At 37.9% G+C, this 15,399-nt stretch overlaps 1 protein-coding gene across 3 annotated transcripts in view; it reads left to right on the top strand.

The window, feature by feature from the left end:
• Positions 1 to 15,399, top strand: part of enah (ENAH actin regulator) — a 97,385-nt gene that overhangs the window by 17,948 nt on the left and 64,038 nt on the right. For 2 of the 3 annotated variants that reach the window (XM_067384155.1, XM_067384149.1), the window contains exon 1: positions 3,360 to 3,492. The exons of the other annotated variant lie outside the window; for it this stretch is intronic. In XM_067384155.1, the coding sequence (XP_067240256.1) occupies positions 3,479 to 3,492 (14 nt within the window). In that variant the 5' untranslated portion in view covers positions 3,360 to 3,478. Of the gene's footprint in view, positions 1 to 3,359; positions 3,493 to 15,399 lie in introns of those variants that run through there. 3 annotated transcript variants of the gene reach the window in all.

The raw sequence follows: 15,399 nt of genomic DNA, 5'->3' as shown, positions 1-15,399 counted from the left end.
ATTTCTAGCAAGAACAGATTTGATATGATACTGTTACTGTGATTTAAAATTACATGTACCATGATATGATTTTGTCATACCTCACCCCTATCATCTATTATTGACCCAGCTGTTAGACCTCATCTTCGTCCATGACTTTTCTCTCCTCTGTCCGAAAATTTTCTACATCATATTAAAAGATTTAGGGATTATGTTCTCAGCATCACTGAAGCGCTAGATCCAGCTTTTGCCTGTTGAAATCTGCTGGTAAGCTGAGTGACAGAGCACTGAGGACGACCTGTTTTTTTTTTTAGTTGACCAAGTCAGGAGTTGAGGCTTTCATGGCCTAGATGAAATGTGTGGTTTTGTTCCCTGTGTTTTGTAAGGGTGTCCCCTTTGATCCAAATATTTTTTCTTGATTTCAACCTCAATTCAATTCATTAAGATTAATAAATGCATTAAGTACCATCAACTAACAATGAGCCCTTTACAGCATTAATTTATCTTGTAAAATGTTCATTTTAAAATATACATTTGTTCACTGTTAAAGGGATAGTCACCTTAAAATGAAAATTGTTTTCATTTATCATTTATGTTAGTTCAGAATCCATTAGGTTATATTAATTTATAAAGCTTGAAATGTTTATAACATAAGTATTGTGCATTATTTTATATCTAATGCATTAACTAATGTTACAGAACTTGGCCTTACTTGCAAAGCATTAACAAAGAAGTTATTGGATTATCTAATGCAATAAGTAAATAGCTCAGATGTATGCGTGTTGACATGGAGAAAGTTTTATTTTCTTTTTGAATATTTATCTGTTTCCATGTAACAGCAGCTCTCTGTGTTTTGATATAGAAAGAAAAGTGCATCTGAAAGCAGTGTCCAGAGGCTACTTTAGTTGTATAGAGATCAGAATGCTGATGGCCAAAGGCTTCTGTAGTATTTCCTGAGAAAATGGGTGTAGAGCTGTATAGTCAGCACTTCGTCAACAACTAGACACAAGTTTGGCAGCTGCTACAAGAAGGCCACAGCCTGAAGTGTATGTTTCTGCTCAGTAGATCAAAATTACCCTCGATTTGTTTTCTGTCATAGACTGAATTGTTTATGTTCAGAAATAGTGCACTGATGTTTGGCAACATTTACAAGCTCAAAGAAGAAAACTGCATTTCACAGCGTGCTTTACCTTCACGTTGTTGTAGCAACACCCTGTCGCTAACAAACACTCTTTGCCACAGAGGTTTTTATTTGAGAATTCAGATCAAACTCTGCCAGACTACATGCTTGAATTATTGTATTGCTCCTCAGTTCCTCAATGACAACATGCAGGCCCTCACTGTGGTTGCTACTATGGGATTTCACCCAAGCTTTACTTGCTATGTGAAACACCACAACTCTCAACTGTTCCAAACCAGAGGTGGAGAAAATGATTTTGGCTGTCCTTCTGAATGTTTCGACCAAGTTCCAGATAGTCTGAGAACAGCAAAAGTTTTGTTCCCTTTTTCTTTCCAATCCCCTCCAAGTCTATCGGTCCCATCTCTTCAGATGGACGGACGAGGCCAAGTCACCATAGAGACAAATTCAGCGAATGGCCAGGATTGAAAGGTTAGCTTGGAGAAAGATACAAGGTTGTCTGCATTTTAAGGGATCTATTTAATAGTGGCCCTCTGTTTGGATCCCAGCTCATTCAGACTTGTAGTTTGGTTTCGGTGGCCTGTGCGTTCTCTTTCGAGGATAGGATTTCACCGCAGAGCTCCTCACCATGGTAACTTTAGAAAAGCCTCCACGGACTGAAGGACTAACCCCTTGTCTCCCAGTTACATCACTACAACATGTACTGAAGTTGCGTGCTTGAGTGGAAATGGACCTTAAGGGTTGAGTTTAGAGTGTTTAGCCTCTTGTTCCTTACTACTTGGAACATTTGAAAGCAGAGGTGAGTACTGCGCCCTTTTCACAATTGAATTGAGAATGCCTTTTGTTTTGTTTTTTTGTTTGTTTTTTTTAAATTCCTGAATTTGAATTGCAGTAGCAAAATGCATAATTGCAATTTGAATATTATTTGTATATTTATTAAGAATTAGTTAATTTTCATTTGAATTAAAATGAATAATTTTTAGGTAATTCATAATAATTCAAAATAATTTTGGTAATTTATAAAACTAAAAATTAATCAGAAAAGCAGAGTTTGTCAAGATGAACTTTGAATGTGGGCTTGACAAAGCTTGGTTTAAAATAAAAATAAAATATAAAAACACTTATTTCCCAGAATGCATTACTTGAAGTTTCTCTGTATTACAGTGGACCTTATTCAGGGTAGCGCCATATTTATTTTTGACACGAATGAAAACAACACAATAAAAAATGCTGAGATGTTTCAGCCCATGTTTGAGTCAAATATTGGACAAACCTAACCATTGGGTTTAAAAATTTAGTTGATTTTGTCCATATTTGACCCAAACGTGTTGAAACAACCCAACATTTTCTTTTCAACATTTCTTACTGTATGCACGGAGACGAGCTGTCGTTATTTTCATTTTTAAACACTTGCAGTCTGTATAATTCGTAAACACAACTTCATTCTTTATAAATCTCTCCCAACCGTGTGTAATGTTAGCTTTAGCCCATTAGCCACGGAGCATAGCCTCAAACTCATTCAGAATCAAATGTAAACATCCAAATAAATACTGTACTTACATGATCTGATGCATGCATGCAGCATGCATGATGAACATTTTGTGAAGATCCATTTTGAGGGTTATATTAGCTGTGTGAACTTTGTTTATGCAATGTATTATAGTCGAGAGCTCGGGGGGCGGGGAGTGCGAGGATTTAAACGGGCAGCAGCCTGAATCAGCGCATTTATAATGATGCCCCAAAATAGGCAGTTACAAAAAAAAAATAAAAATCTATGGGGTATTTTGAGCTGAAATTCACAGATACCGTACATTCAGTGGACACCTTAGACTTATATTACATCTTGTGAAAAAGCATTCTAGGGCACCTTTAAAGTTGAATTAATCATAATACTGCATTCATTTCAAAGCCTGTGGTTTGTAGCCCTCTTGTGACCTTCATGGAAGCATAGCTTTTAAACTACCAGTCGTCATTCATGCTTGTTAGACTTCTATCATCCCATCTGGGTTTGATTTAATGGACAGTAAATGAACTGTCACTGTTCCACTGCCCCGGTTGGGAAACGAATGAGAGACGTGGGGCGAAAGAGAAAAAGAATTGGTGAGCTCATGACACCTTTCAGTCAGCAGGTTTATTTTGGGGAGAGAGGACATTCTTGAGGGGACTGCCCAGTTGGACCGATTTAGCACTGAGGGAGGGGTCCTAATGGCAAAGCTTGTCCCAGCCTCGTCTCTGAGTCCCACAGACCCGTCTGGAGGCTGACAGCTTCGAGGACACCTCGGGCTCAGAGGAATCTGGAAACATTGGAGAAGGACAGGAGTAGGCAGACTCCTTGCGGGTGGAGATTTGGAACACGCAACAATGACACGTGACGTGTAAGTCCCAAGAAAAGTGATCAGTTGAGGCCTGTAAGATGTAGTGAACATGTAGAGGATTTATTGTAAATGCATTCTGGATATTTCTGTATCATGAACATGTGGAAAAGTAATCACACTTAATGCCTTTCCTGATAACTAATCTTGGAGTCTCTGATGTCCGAGTAAAAATAGAGACTATAAACTGCACCCTTTGGCTTTTGCTGATTAGGTAATAACTTGAAGTAAAAGTGGATTGAGGTTATCATGACATAAAGTGAAAATTAAACTCAACCACCCTATGTTAAATTTAGGATGAACGGAGTGACCAACCTAATTATTTAAGCCCAGAGAAGGGCGTAAAGCACCAAAATAGAGACCGCTTATCAAAGTGTGACATGGTTAGAGTAGCTTGTACAGTAAAGACCATATAATACTTGATCAATTACATTTTTTTTTATTTTTTAATATTAATTTGATATCATTTTTACAGAATTTATTAATCTAAGTTAATGTTAGGTTACATACTGTATATACTGAATATGTTTTAGCTTCTGAATTGCATAATTTTTTTGTGTTGCATTTATAGTATAACGTGTAACTTCAATTCATTTTTTTCTTAAGCAGTGATGCAGTTTTGGTTTGAAATATTATTCATATTTTGCCAAATGAAAGTCATGTTGGGGTATTCAGGCATGTTCTATTTTTGTAGAAATTAGTATGAACTTTTCTCACTAGATATTGTGAGTTATGTGTTTGTCCTCACAGGTATCGTGAATCAGTGGATTCTAATAGTCATTGTGGTTTGCTTTGTCCTCACACAACCAGCTGGGTTTGTTTTTGCTGAACTGTACTCCTGTGTTCAACAATAAATTAGCAACTCACCAGCATGTGCATATCCTTAACAGATGGGGAATGATGTGGCTTTTTTTTTCTTTTCCTCAGTGTCTATGTAAATTAGCTCAGCAGTGTAGTCAGGGACAGGTTTTATGTATATAGTAGAAAACAGTTTATTCAGAATCACAATATTGTGTGATTTGTAGTTTTTTCCTTGTCACTGTTGCTTTTTTATCACTAGGGGTACTAAGACACTATTTTCTCTAAAGCTGATTTGAAGCAGTGTACATTGTGAAAAGCACTGTACAAATACAACTGACTTGTTTTCAATATGATATTTGACAGTCACCTCTGTCAAAGTGGTTTCTGTAAGACAAGTCTCACAGGTCTTATATTTACAAGTGTTTACAATTCCCCTGATGCTTTTGTTTGGTGTGTAGTCTTGGTGCACCTTCAGGAAAAAAGTTGATTTAAGAGTATTTTTCCACTGCTGTGTTTGTTTAAACTTGCATACTTTTTTGATTTCCTTGTTTTACATAGAAATTTGTAGTAGGGCTGGGCGACATATAATAGACAGAGCCGTAGTTCACAGACAAACCACGCAATATCGCGTTCATTATCGAAGGTGATATATCTGCGATATGAACGTGATATTGCGTGGCTTATCAGTGAACTACGGCTCTGTCTATTAAATGTCGCTCCATTTGAAAGCAGGTGATGGTGATTTAGCGGTAATCAGGGAACCGGCTTTACTGACGAAATGCGCGTGACAAAAGCATTCTATATATCGCCCAGCCCTAATTTGTAGTTTATTGTATGTAAGAAACAGAAGATTTTTTTTTTTAATTGTCTGTGTATGTGTGAGTGTGTGTGTTTGTGATGCATACATAAGCCTCGTTTCAACCGAAATTACCTGTAACAATTTGTCCCAGGAACTTTTTTTTCACCAGGAACTTATTTCCACTAGACCTGTTGCTGTCTGCATTTCCATCGCGGTCTAAAGTACCGTGAAGAACAGTCCAGCGAAGTAGGACTGCGTGCGACTTTCCAGTTCCTGCTGGATGTCACCCTCCGCATATGAGCTTAATAAAGTCTGAACCTTGTCGTCAGTCCATTGTTCACATTTTTTAAACTCCATCGTTATCCCTGTTTCCACCGCAGGAACTTTCCCCAGGAACTAGAGAATTTGGGGTGGTATTTGGTGGGTTTAAATTAAAGTTCTAGGTAAAAATTCTCCCCTCAAAATGTCCCTGCTCGTGAGATAGTACTTTTTCAAAATTCAGGAACCCCGGGGGTGGGCTTGGGCACTGAACATGCTGATTGGTTGAGTTCACGCAGCATTTTGATTGGTTGGTAAAAAATACGACTGATGGACTAACAATGAGGTTCAGGCTTTATTGAGCTTCTATAAAGAGGACGAAATTCAGTGAGAACTGGAAAGTCACGCGCAAACCTATGTAACCGGACTAATCTTCACTGTACTTTAGACTGCTATGGAAATGCAGACAGCAACAGGTCTGGGGAAAAAAAAGTTCCTGGGTAAAAAGTTACTGGGACAAATTGTTCCAGGTAATTTCGGTGGAAACGAGGCTGTTGAATCGAATAGCAAACAACTCATACTGCACGCACTGCAACAGACTTTTAAAAATGGTGGTTGAAATAAAATTGGAGTCAACCAATCAAATGCTGCATGAACTCAACCAATCAGCATGTTCAGTGTCCAAGTCCCACCCCCGAAAGTTCCTGAACTTTGAAAAAGCACTACCTCATGAGCAGGGACTTTTTCAGGGGAGAATTTTTACCCTTTGTTCCTGCAGTCAAAACACAGAGTACCACCCCAAAGTCCCTAGTTCCTGCAGTGGAAACGGGGCTTTACATTTAGTAGATGAGAAATCCTGCTTAAATTATTTTTTGAATATTTCATTTATTTGTGTGCTTGAATGTTGAAATGATGCATGCTATTTTGGGAGATTCTTTCTTGGATTTTTATTATATAATAGGATTCAGCTGCATTTTTTTTTTTATATGCTAACAAGGGTCTAAATATAAAATCTGATGGTTTATAATGCACTCTGTCATGACGCAGCAGGCGTCTGCCATGTACAGTCATGATACTTTGCTGAGCTGATTGAAGTGATTGTCACCTGGAACTGCTGTATGTGTTTGTTTGGGATATTGATGCTCTGTATGGGTCTGTGTGTCTGTGCGCCAGTATATCATTAGCATTGCCTTGCTTGTACTGCCTGGTCTAATCCAGTCTCTTTCTACCCCTCGGCATAGCTGGCATCCCGATGAGATCATCCGTAATGCTTCCTCAATTAACGTCTCATCGTGTGACCTGTCATAATTATAAGGTTGTAGATGCCATGCATCTATACACAAGGTAAAACATGTATTTGAGGAAGAACAAGTGAATATGTACAGTGCCGCATTACTTCCCTCCATTTGTTATTCTGAGGATGATGTGTGGTACTGATCTGGGGATTTTTCTGTCTGTCTGCTTCTATGAGTGCAGAGAACACAAGAGCCCTGTGGCCTTCTGCTGTTCTTTTTGAATATTTGAAGGGCACAATATTTATTCCTTCATCTTTTTGAAGTGAAAATTAAAATTATCGCTGTAATCAAAAAGGGTTCTTATTCAGGACCAGTTTAACAGTACTTAAAAAAAAAAAAAAAAAAAAGACTGGATACGAGCTTAAATTTGCTAAAAACTTTACGATTCTCATCTTTAGTGAAGTTACACATATACAAACTCAAAATAACAATAAATCAGTACTATATCTTGACTTTCTACCATGCTGATGAGTAGTGATCATATATGGTAGTTTGTTGGTGACCTCTTAACCTTTTGTAAGGTTTTTCCTGTAAGTGTTAGTATGTCAGCACTATTCAGAGGTCTGTTTAGTCTAAGAGCGGATGAGTCGTATCCTCACCACTTCAGATGATTCATAGTCTTTCTACTCCTAGGGGTTATACTGTTGTATTGAGTTCATTTGAAATTTAAGTTATAACTTCTATCCAAAAGTATTATGTAAAGCAATACAGTAATTCTTGATGGTTTAAATGTAATTTAATGTCGTGCTTGATACCTATTGTAGCGTTAAGTTTTTTCATGTGACATTGAGATGGTTTGAGTTTAGTTTGGTATCCTGCTTGGAGCCAGACCCTAGCAGTCAGTCAGTCTGTCTGTCTGTCTGTCTGCTGTCACATGTATTAGAATATAGCAACATGCTGGGAGGTTGTTGCTAGGGGCAGGATAGAGCGCCTGCATATGTAAAGGTAAAGTCATTCGCATGGTTTTGCATTTCAGCTTTGAGCAGCTCAAGATTTGGATCACAGTTAGAGGTGTAAAAATACATTGATTTTAATAATGTATCTGTTAAAAATTCAAGATTTAATATTCAATTGATTACTACATTAATCAATCAATACATGAAATCAGTATTTACATTATATTTATTTATTTATTTATTTTTTGCAAAATTTTTACTCAGTCCAGATTAAATGTTCAAATTATTTTTTACATTATTTTTTAAATTATATACATTTAAAAAATAATATAATTATCAAAAGTAAAATCAATACAAAACTGATGACTCATAATCTTAACTCCAATCTGTAATGTTGTATTTTTACTTTATATCATAGTACAGAGGTTGCATAAGTGCATTTATTCACCAACCACGATTGCAAACAATATGGTCGAGATTCATGTTTGGATTTATTACAGTTTGTCACAGAGGTTCACTCGCAGATTAGTAGCAGCAAAAATCGCAGATGCTGCCTGATGAAGTAACACAGACTGGCTGCATGATACTTTCATTTGATCAGAATTTCACAATGGACATCGCTAAACTTCAACACACGTGTCGGTGTTGTCAGATCATCAGCGCTTTTTTGCAGGTCAGAGAGAGCAGAATGTGTGCGTATGGTTGCCAGGTTGGGAGGATTAAATAAAACACTGGACAGAAAACGTATCCTTTTTAAGAGAAAAGCTCCTTTTGGAGGATTTATGATCTTGACATCTGGCAACCTCAAACAAGAAAGATAGTGAGGGCTTGTTACTAATGCAAGATAATGGAAATGTCAGATTTTCAAAATGTTTTCAGGGCAAATAACCAGTGGGCCCATGTAGCGATGAATATTTGTAATTAGTTGAGAAAAACAGGTAATCGTTCAGAATCTAGTCATTTGTCACTTTCAGTTTTCATATTTTCTAATAAAAGGAGCACTTTTATTTTGGAGCTTTTTTTAAATGTCCATATTTAGGTTAGGCGATGCAGTTCTAGAATTGACGAAACCTTAAAAGCCCTTATCTGATTAACCACTGTGACTTTCTATGGAGAATTGAAGACACTCATATAGTGACTTATATTCTTATGGAATACTGTTTTTATTGAAAGGGACAAGCCCAGACTGGCTTTATGGTGGTGTTGCCACCACCTGCAGAGGCATAAAGCTTGAAACAGCAGTGCCAGGCCTCCTGTGGACATGTGGTTTATAAGCAGAGGTGTTGCATGCATCCTCCCATGCACCATGTGTTCCACTGATGCCGGGCTCAAGGTTTCACACTCTCAGCCTGACCCGATTGCGCCGCCCACTCACGGGAACCTGGTGCTTCCAGGTGGCTCACTCAGTGCATGACAAGTCTGGGATGTTGCACGCCAACTACAGTCTACGTGAGATTCAAAAGGTTTACGTTTGCTGTTGAAGTAGTCCGTAGCGTATTAGCAAACTGCTGTCAGATCCAGAGTAGCTAATTGATTCCTGTGTAATTGCGCTGCTCTATAAACGCGAGAGTCTGTTGTCACAGTGCTTGACTTGCACATTTGCTGGAGTGCGATAACACTCCGTGCTCTGAAAATAGTTGTTTTCCATCAATGAAATGGAAAATCAGAGTGAACATTTTCCGCTTTCAGCAAGTGTTAAATCCAACCCAACAATTTGAAAAAATTTGCCAGCATGGAGCTCAGGCAGTATACTTTCGATTTTTTTTTTTATTTTTTTTTTTTTATTCTTGCTAGACTGAGGCCACACTGTAAAGTTTCAGGAGTAACTTCACTAAATATGGCAGTGTATCCCCTAACTTATCATTCTGTGTGCGTTCGGAACATGACTCCTGAAATGCGTTGATTAACTTGGTGATATCCACAGCAATGTTCTGGTATCTTGAAAGTTTGATATTCTCTTTTTTTGACCAAGGTAATATTACAGTGACCAAAGGTGTATTATGTTCTGCAATTTTAACTAAGCCACCATCAACAGAGCCATCATGTTTTCTTTTATTTGTAAGGCTGCTTCAAAGAATACTAAATTGCAGTGTTGCCATGTGTATTGATTATAAGTGTTTTTGGCCTTGTTGTTTGGGCTTGGCTCATAAAGCAATCAAGTTATTAAAGTGGGCGGGAGCGGGTCACATGGGTCATTCCCACAAGTTTCACGCTCTCACCAAAAAAAGGCACGTGCACCACTGATCTCAAACAGCTTGTGAGTACCAAATTGACTTCTTTTTTTGTGGCTTATGTCGCTTAAATGGTCAAAAATATGTCAAAATGCCTGTCTTGTCAAGTATTCAGGTAAATATAGTGCATAAGCTCTTAAAGTGACAGCAGCCTAATAAACCTACTGCTATCTGTCATGTTAATCAAAGAACAAAAGACAGAGAAAGTCACTCTCTGCTCTTGACTGAATAACATTTGCAACTTAATTTTTACAATGAAAACTATCCAGTGTTATTTTACATTTGATTACTTTAATTTCTGTGGTCTTTCTTACCTGAATAGGCTAATACTGTTAGACCCACCTGAAAAATTTGTGCTATTATTTGTGCTATCATTTGCAATTTTTTTTTTTTGTTTTATTATTGACTGTTTACTTGTCTATTTTTGTAAATGTAGTTCAACTTTACAAATAAAGCCTTCCTATGTGTAATTACAACAAAATTACCCAAATTATCAAAAAAAAAAAAAAAAAAAAAATTGAGATAATAACAAATTATCTGTATGGCAGTATATATAAGGCAGTTTTCCCTATGGTATCGATATTTATTAAAGTATCATATCAAAGTTGGAAATTCCAGTATCGTGACAACATTAGTGTGTACAAAACCATATTAAGCACTAGAAGGTGAATTGACAACCACATTTTATTATTATTATTATTATTATTATTATTATTAAATATTGCATAGTATTATATATTAGCATATTGGCTGTGGTGTTGAAATAACGATAATAATAATAATGATAATAATTCAATTCCATAATTAAATTATTATTATTATTATTATTATTATTAATATTTATATTCGTATATTTGCTGTGGCAATTGGTATGAAATTTCATTGGTATTGACTACTAAAAGTTTGGTATCTTGACACAAGCCCTGTTAAGAAGCACCAAAGCCATATCGATTGCTCTTGCTGTCAACCCGTCCCTGTCAGTGATTGTTGATTTGGATAGGTCCTTGACCAGTGCTGCCCTCGTCAGCGCCTGAGTGATTAATTGCAGGGTTTACAGGCTGGATGCTTAGAGTGTGACTGCGCATTATGATCAGGCGTCTGCGCAGTGAACCCCACCCTCAAAAATGACAAGGCCCTTCTTTTGCACCTGACCTGTCACTCACACCCATCTGTTCCTGTGGAGACAAGCCAGACAATCGCAAACCACAGGATCTGTGCCATGCACCAAACCACATGATCCCAGAGTGCATCTGTCACATTTTACCCTGTTTTACTGCTCCAAGATCTTGCTTTAAAATAGATAAACAATTTAATTGATTTGACTTTATTGCTCTCTTCAGCTCAGTGGCACTGTTGTAAGTATCATGTTGATCTGTTCCCATTTGAGATCGAGGTAGCACACAGCAATTTTGTGTAGATTGATTGCTCATTTTTTTTGGCCTCCAGCAGTTGGAACAAAGCTGAATTCAGTGTGCTGGTCAAATCATTCCCTTGTTTTCATTTTCAATTTAAATGATTTATATTGTACCACTGTGAATGTTTTATACACAAGTACGTCTTTAGTATCGATGTATTGTCTTTCTCTACTGAGTGTCTAAGGCTCAAAACATATTCTATTCAAGTATATGAACACAGACGTTTCTAACTACACAAGCTCTGTTTTGTGTGGTGTGGTGGTGTTACAAAGGGTATCAGATCAGGGTTGCTGTATTTCATATATTAGCATAAACTGCCTTTTTCTACACCCCTAGTGTGGAACTACATGAGGGTGAGTAATTAATACAAATTTATTATCAAAAATGTTGTCTAATGTTTGTTTGTTTATGATTTAACACCGTGCAAGCTACGTCGGCTATATTCAGGGCAAGAAAAATTGGTGATAACTTGGTGATAACTTAGGGCTGTCTGTCTGTCACTGAAAAAAAATGTTAAATTTAACATGAACTTAGAATTATGAATAGGGGCCATTCACATATCGCGCCTAAAACGCGTGGAAGGCGCGGCCGCACCGCTTCTCCTTCTTTCCAAAGCGCTTGCGCTCCAGTGGCGTCGGTCGTTGCTATGCAACCATGAACTGAGCTCTCCAAGAGGATCAGGATGTTTCTGCAAAGGATAAATGATTTCTAGCCCTTGCATTAGTTTTACTACGAGATATATTGATGGAGATAAGATATAAAAACCACCATGTATAGCTGATCAGCTGTTCGGCTGAGCTTTTGATGTTTTGTTACGGAAAGGCCATAGCTGATCGATTGATTCTTGTCACACGACCTGCGGTGCGCTTGCGGCAGAAGTTAAGAATTGCATGCGCGTCGATCCCATTATGAGCGCGCCTGCCGCGCGGCTACATTTGAAAATAATAACTGACTTGCACGTGAAAAGACGCAATATGTGAACGGCCCCACAGAACTTCTTAAAGCAAAGCATCGCAAGCGTCTTTTGCTTTTCTGTGAGCACAGCTGTTGCTGTGCACTGCGGTGAAAGAAAGACACGACTTTTCTCACGCGACCGTGCAAGAGACTGACATGAGAAACGTTTAAACCTGCTTGCAAGATGCAATGTGTGCCCGAAACACTTACTGAACTAGAGAGCTGATTGAGACACACAATCTACGATAAATCATTACACCCCTAATACTTATAGTAATTTAAAAATGTGGTAGCATTGGATCTGGACAGGAAGGATAACTCTGGGAGTTGGAAGGGGTGTGTCGCGATTCTGCCTTCTCACATCGCGATACAGGTTCGTGGACCTGCGTATCGCGATTTCGGTTTCATATCGCATATCGTTACAGCTCTACTCCACACCCATAAGACCTTCATTCATATTCGGAACACAAATTAAGATATTTTTGATGAAATCCGAGAGCTCTCTGACTCCTCCATAGACGGCAATTTAACCACCATTTTCAAGGTCTAGAAAGGTACTAAAGACATTTTTAAAATAGTCCACGTGACTACAGTGGTTCAGCCTTCATTTTATGAAGTGACAAAAATAACTTTATTTAACAATATCTTCTCTTCCATGTCAGTCTCCTATGCAGTTGACGTAGTAAACACAGCTTCTGTGCTTGCGTCAGAATGCTGGCTCATTATTGGCCTGGCTCCAGCACACTTATGTGTCGTGCTGCTCATGTGATCACCGTCGGCGAATACTGAGCCTGAGTTCTGACGTAGAACCTGGAAGCGCTGAATGTTCACAGCATAGGAGACTGACACAGAAGAGAAGATATTGCTGAATAAAGTTATTTTTGTTTTGTTTTTTGCACACAAAAAGTATTTTCGTTGCTTCATAAAATTAAGGTTTAACCACTGCAGTCACAGGGACTATTTTAACTCTAACTTTTTTTCACATTGCAGCAAAACAGACTTAAAATACTCTCATTTCTTGTCATAGACACATAAGTAATATATCAATTGAAACTATAGAATGTCTTCTTTCGTGTACAGTAAAAAAAACAATGTGCTTTTTGTAAAATAAAGAAAACTAACATGATGTGTGATCTCTCCTCTCCCTCTGAACGAAGTCCAATCTGATAGTTCTCAGAAAATGAACTGTAACTTATGAATACTAATGAAAAAAAAATGACACTTATGTCTAAAGAAACTTGAAATGTCAGGTTTTAAATCGTGCAAGTCAAATTGAAAACAAACATTCTGTGTTTATGTAATCTGTATGAAAAGAGAGCCATGTCAGAAGTCTGTGATTCAGCTCATTATCCGCTAATTCATGATGATTCACGCCTCCACGCATACTGTTTCTTGAAAAAAAACAACTAAATCAATATATTGTTTTATATGAAGGAGTAGGCAGCATAATTGTTACATAATTCTGAAGCAAAAACTCTAGTCTACAACCTCCAATACCCAGAAGTCTTGTGAACACAGATTTAATATACTTTTTTTGGCCTTATTTCAGTGACTTAAGTTTTTTGTTTTTTCAATAACCACGCATAACATTATTCCTTCAAAAATGCAAACATGTACATACATGTTCCTCACATATTATTGTAGCCTAGTTTGTGCTGAATACAGTGTAATGACACTTTTGTCATTTATATGTTTATTAACAACTGAAAAAAGCACAAATGTCAGGGCATGTCAAATCTTCTCCAAGCCCCAAATCAGCCTCAGACTCCAGAGGGTTAATGACGTCTTTAGTACCTTTCTGGAAAGGTACTTACCTTGAAAGTGGTGGTTAAATTCCTATCTATGGAGGAGTCAGACAGCTCTCAAATTTTATCAAAAATATCTTCATTTGTATTCCAAAGATGAATGAAGGTCTTGGAACAACATGAGAGTGATTAATGATAGAATGTGTTTACATTCATTATTAAGCTCTAACAAAAATTTGAATGATTTTCCTTCACCATTAATGGCATGAAATTAATATTGTGATTTTGAATTTTTTTATGATAATATCTTTGGCCATGTCGCCCACTCCTAGGCAGTTTTGAAGACAATATAGTAATTACCTGAATTCTAACAATCTGGTTTAATGACAACAACATCTAATGGCAACTCTAGCGCCACCTTGAGTACTGTCAAGCCAACGTAAGATCTAAACACTCACATTTACGTATATACTTATAGTATGTTTGTGACCTGAGAGGTCACTTGAGGCCAAAAATAAGAGTTTCCTTCTTTTTGATGGCAAAACTACCTCTCAATCATTAATTATTTAGTGTTTTGCATATCATGCGTTTGAAGTATTGTTTACCTCATCCTACACAGATGACTGCATGCACATGCTACTTCAAAACAAAGCTTAGCCAGTAAAGATAAATCGCTATTGAAACAGAGCAGCACAGAATAAAGAGAGGAGGGTGGGGGTAGGAAAGACCAGAGCGAGGGAGAGAGAAAGAGAGGCAGGGCGGGAAAAAGCCTGCTCAGTTGAGCAGTATTAACACAGCGTAGCAATTTCATTTTCCCAAACGTGATCTCCTTTAACAACTGTGAGAACTCAAATGCCTGTTGCCAGGTTACCGTCCAGCACTGTGAAAAGCGGGATTGTGTACGCGAGCAGCATGGAGAAGCGCCGCTGACTTGCGCCCATCTCTAAATAATGAATCACCGATGCATTCAGAATAGAGGGAACACAATGAATAGGCGAGTGTGATCGGGATCGAATCCGCAGCGTCGGAGCCGGGGGAAGCCATGCAGCTCCAGTCTGCAGCACAATGCAAGGTGTCCGGCTTCATACTGAATGAAAGATGCGCCCTGTCTTCAAAAATGGAAGTCCACCGGTACGTACGCACACTGGCTTCATAGGTTTGTTATCCCATGCATTCTGATACGAGCAACTGTTGCATCCTTAATGTAGCTCAAAGACATTGTTGAAATGCATGTTTAGGTTCTTGTCGGTTTAATTTCTACTTCATGGTTGGCTCTCTGGGATTATGGGTTTAATAAAGCAGTGCTCTATTGTAATTATGGAGGATGTGAGCTGCTTTAGGAAGTGTGGTGGAAAATGTTTTCAGTAAGATTACAGTTTCATTTGCTCTAATAGCTCCCTGTGGAATGGATGGGAGATGCACAAATTGGCCTATAAAACCAGTGGCAGGCTACCAACATTTATGCACTGCAAATTCACTTATCAAACATTCATGTCTAGTTTATCCCATCGCACAA

The sequence above is a fragment of the Chanodichthys erythropterus genome, chromosome 4 (assembly GCF_024489055.1).
Source record: "Chanodichthys erythropterus isolate Z2021 chromosome 4, ASM2448905v1, whole genome shotgun sequence".
Lineage (NCBI taxonomy): Eukaryota > Metazoa > Chordata > Actinopteri > Cypriniformes > Xenocyprididae > Chanodichthys > Chanodichthys erythropterus.
This window is presented reverse-complemented; position numbering and strand designations above follow the sequence as displayed.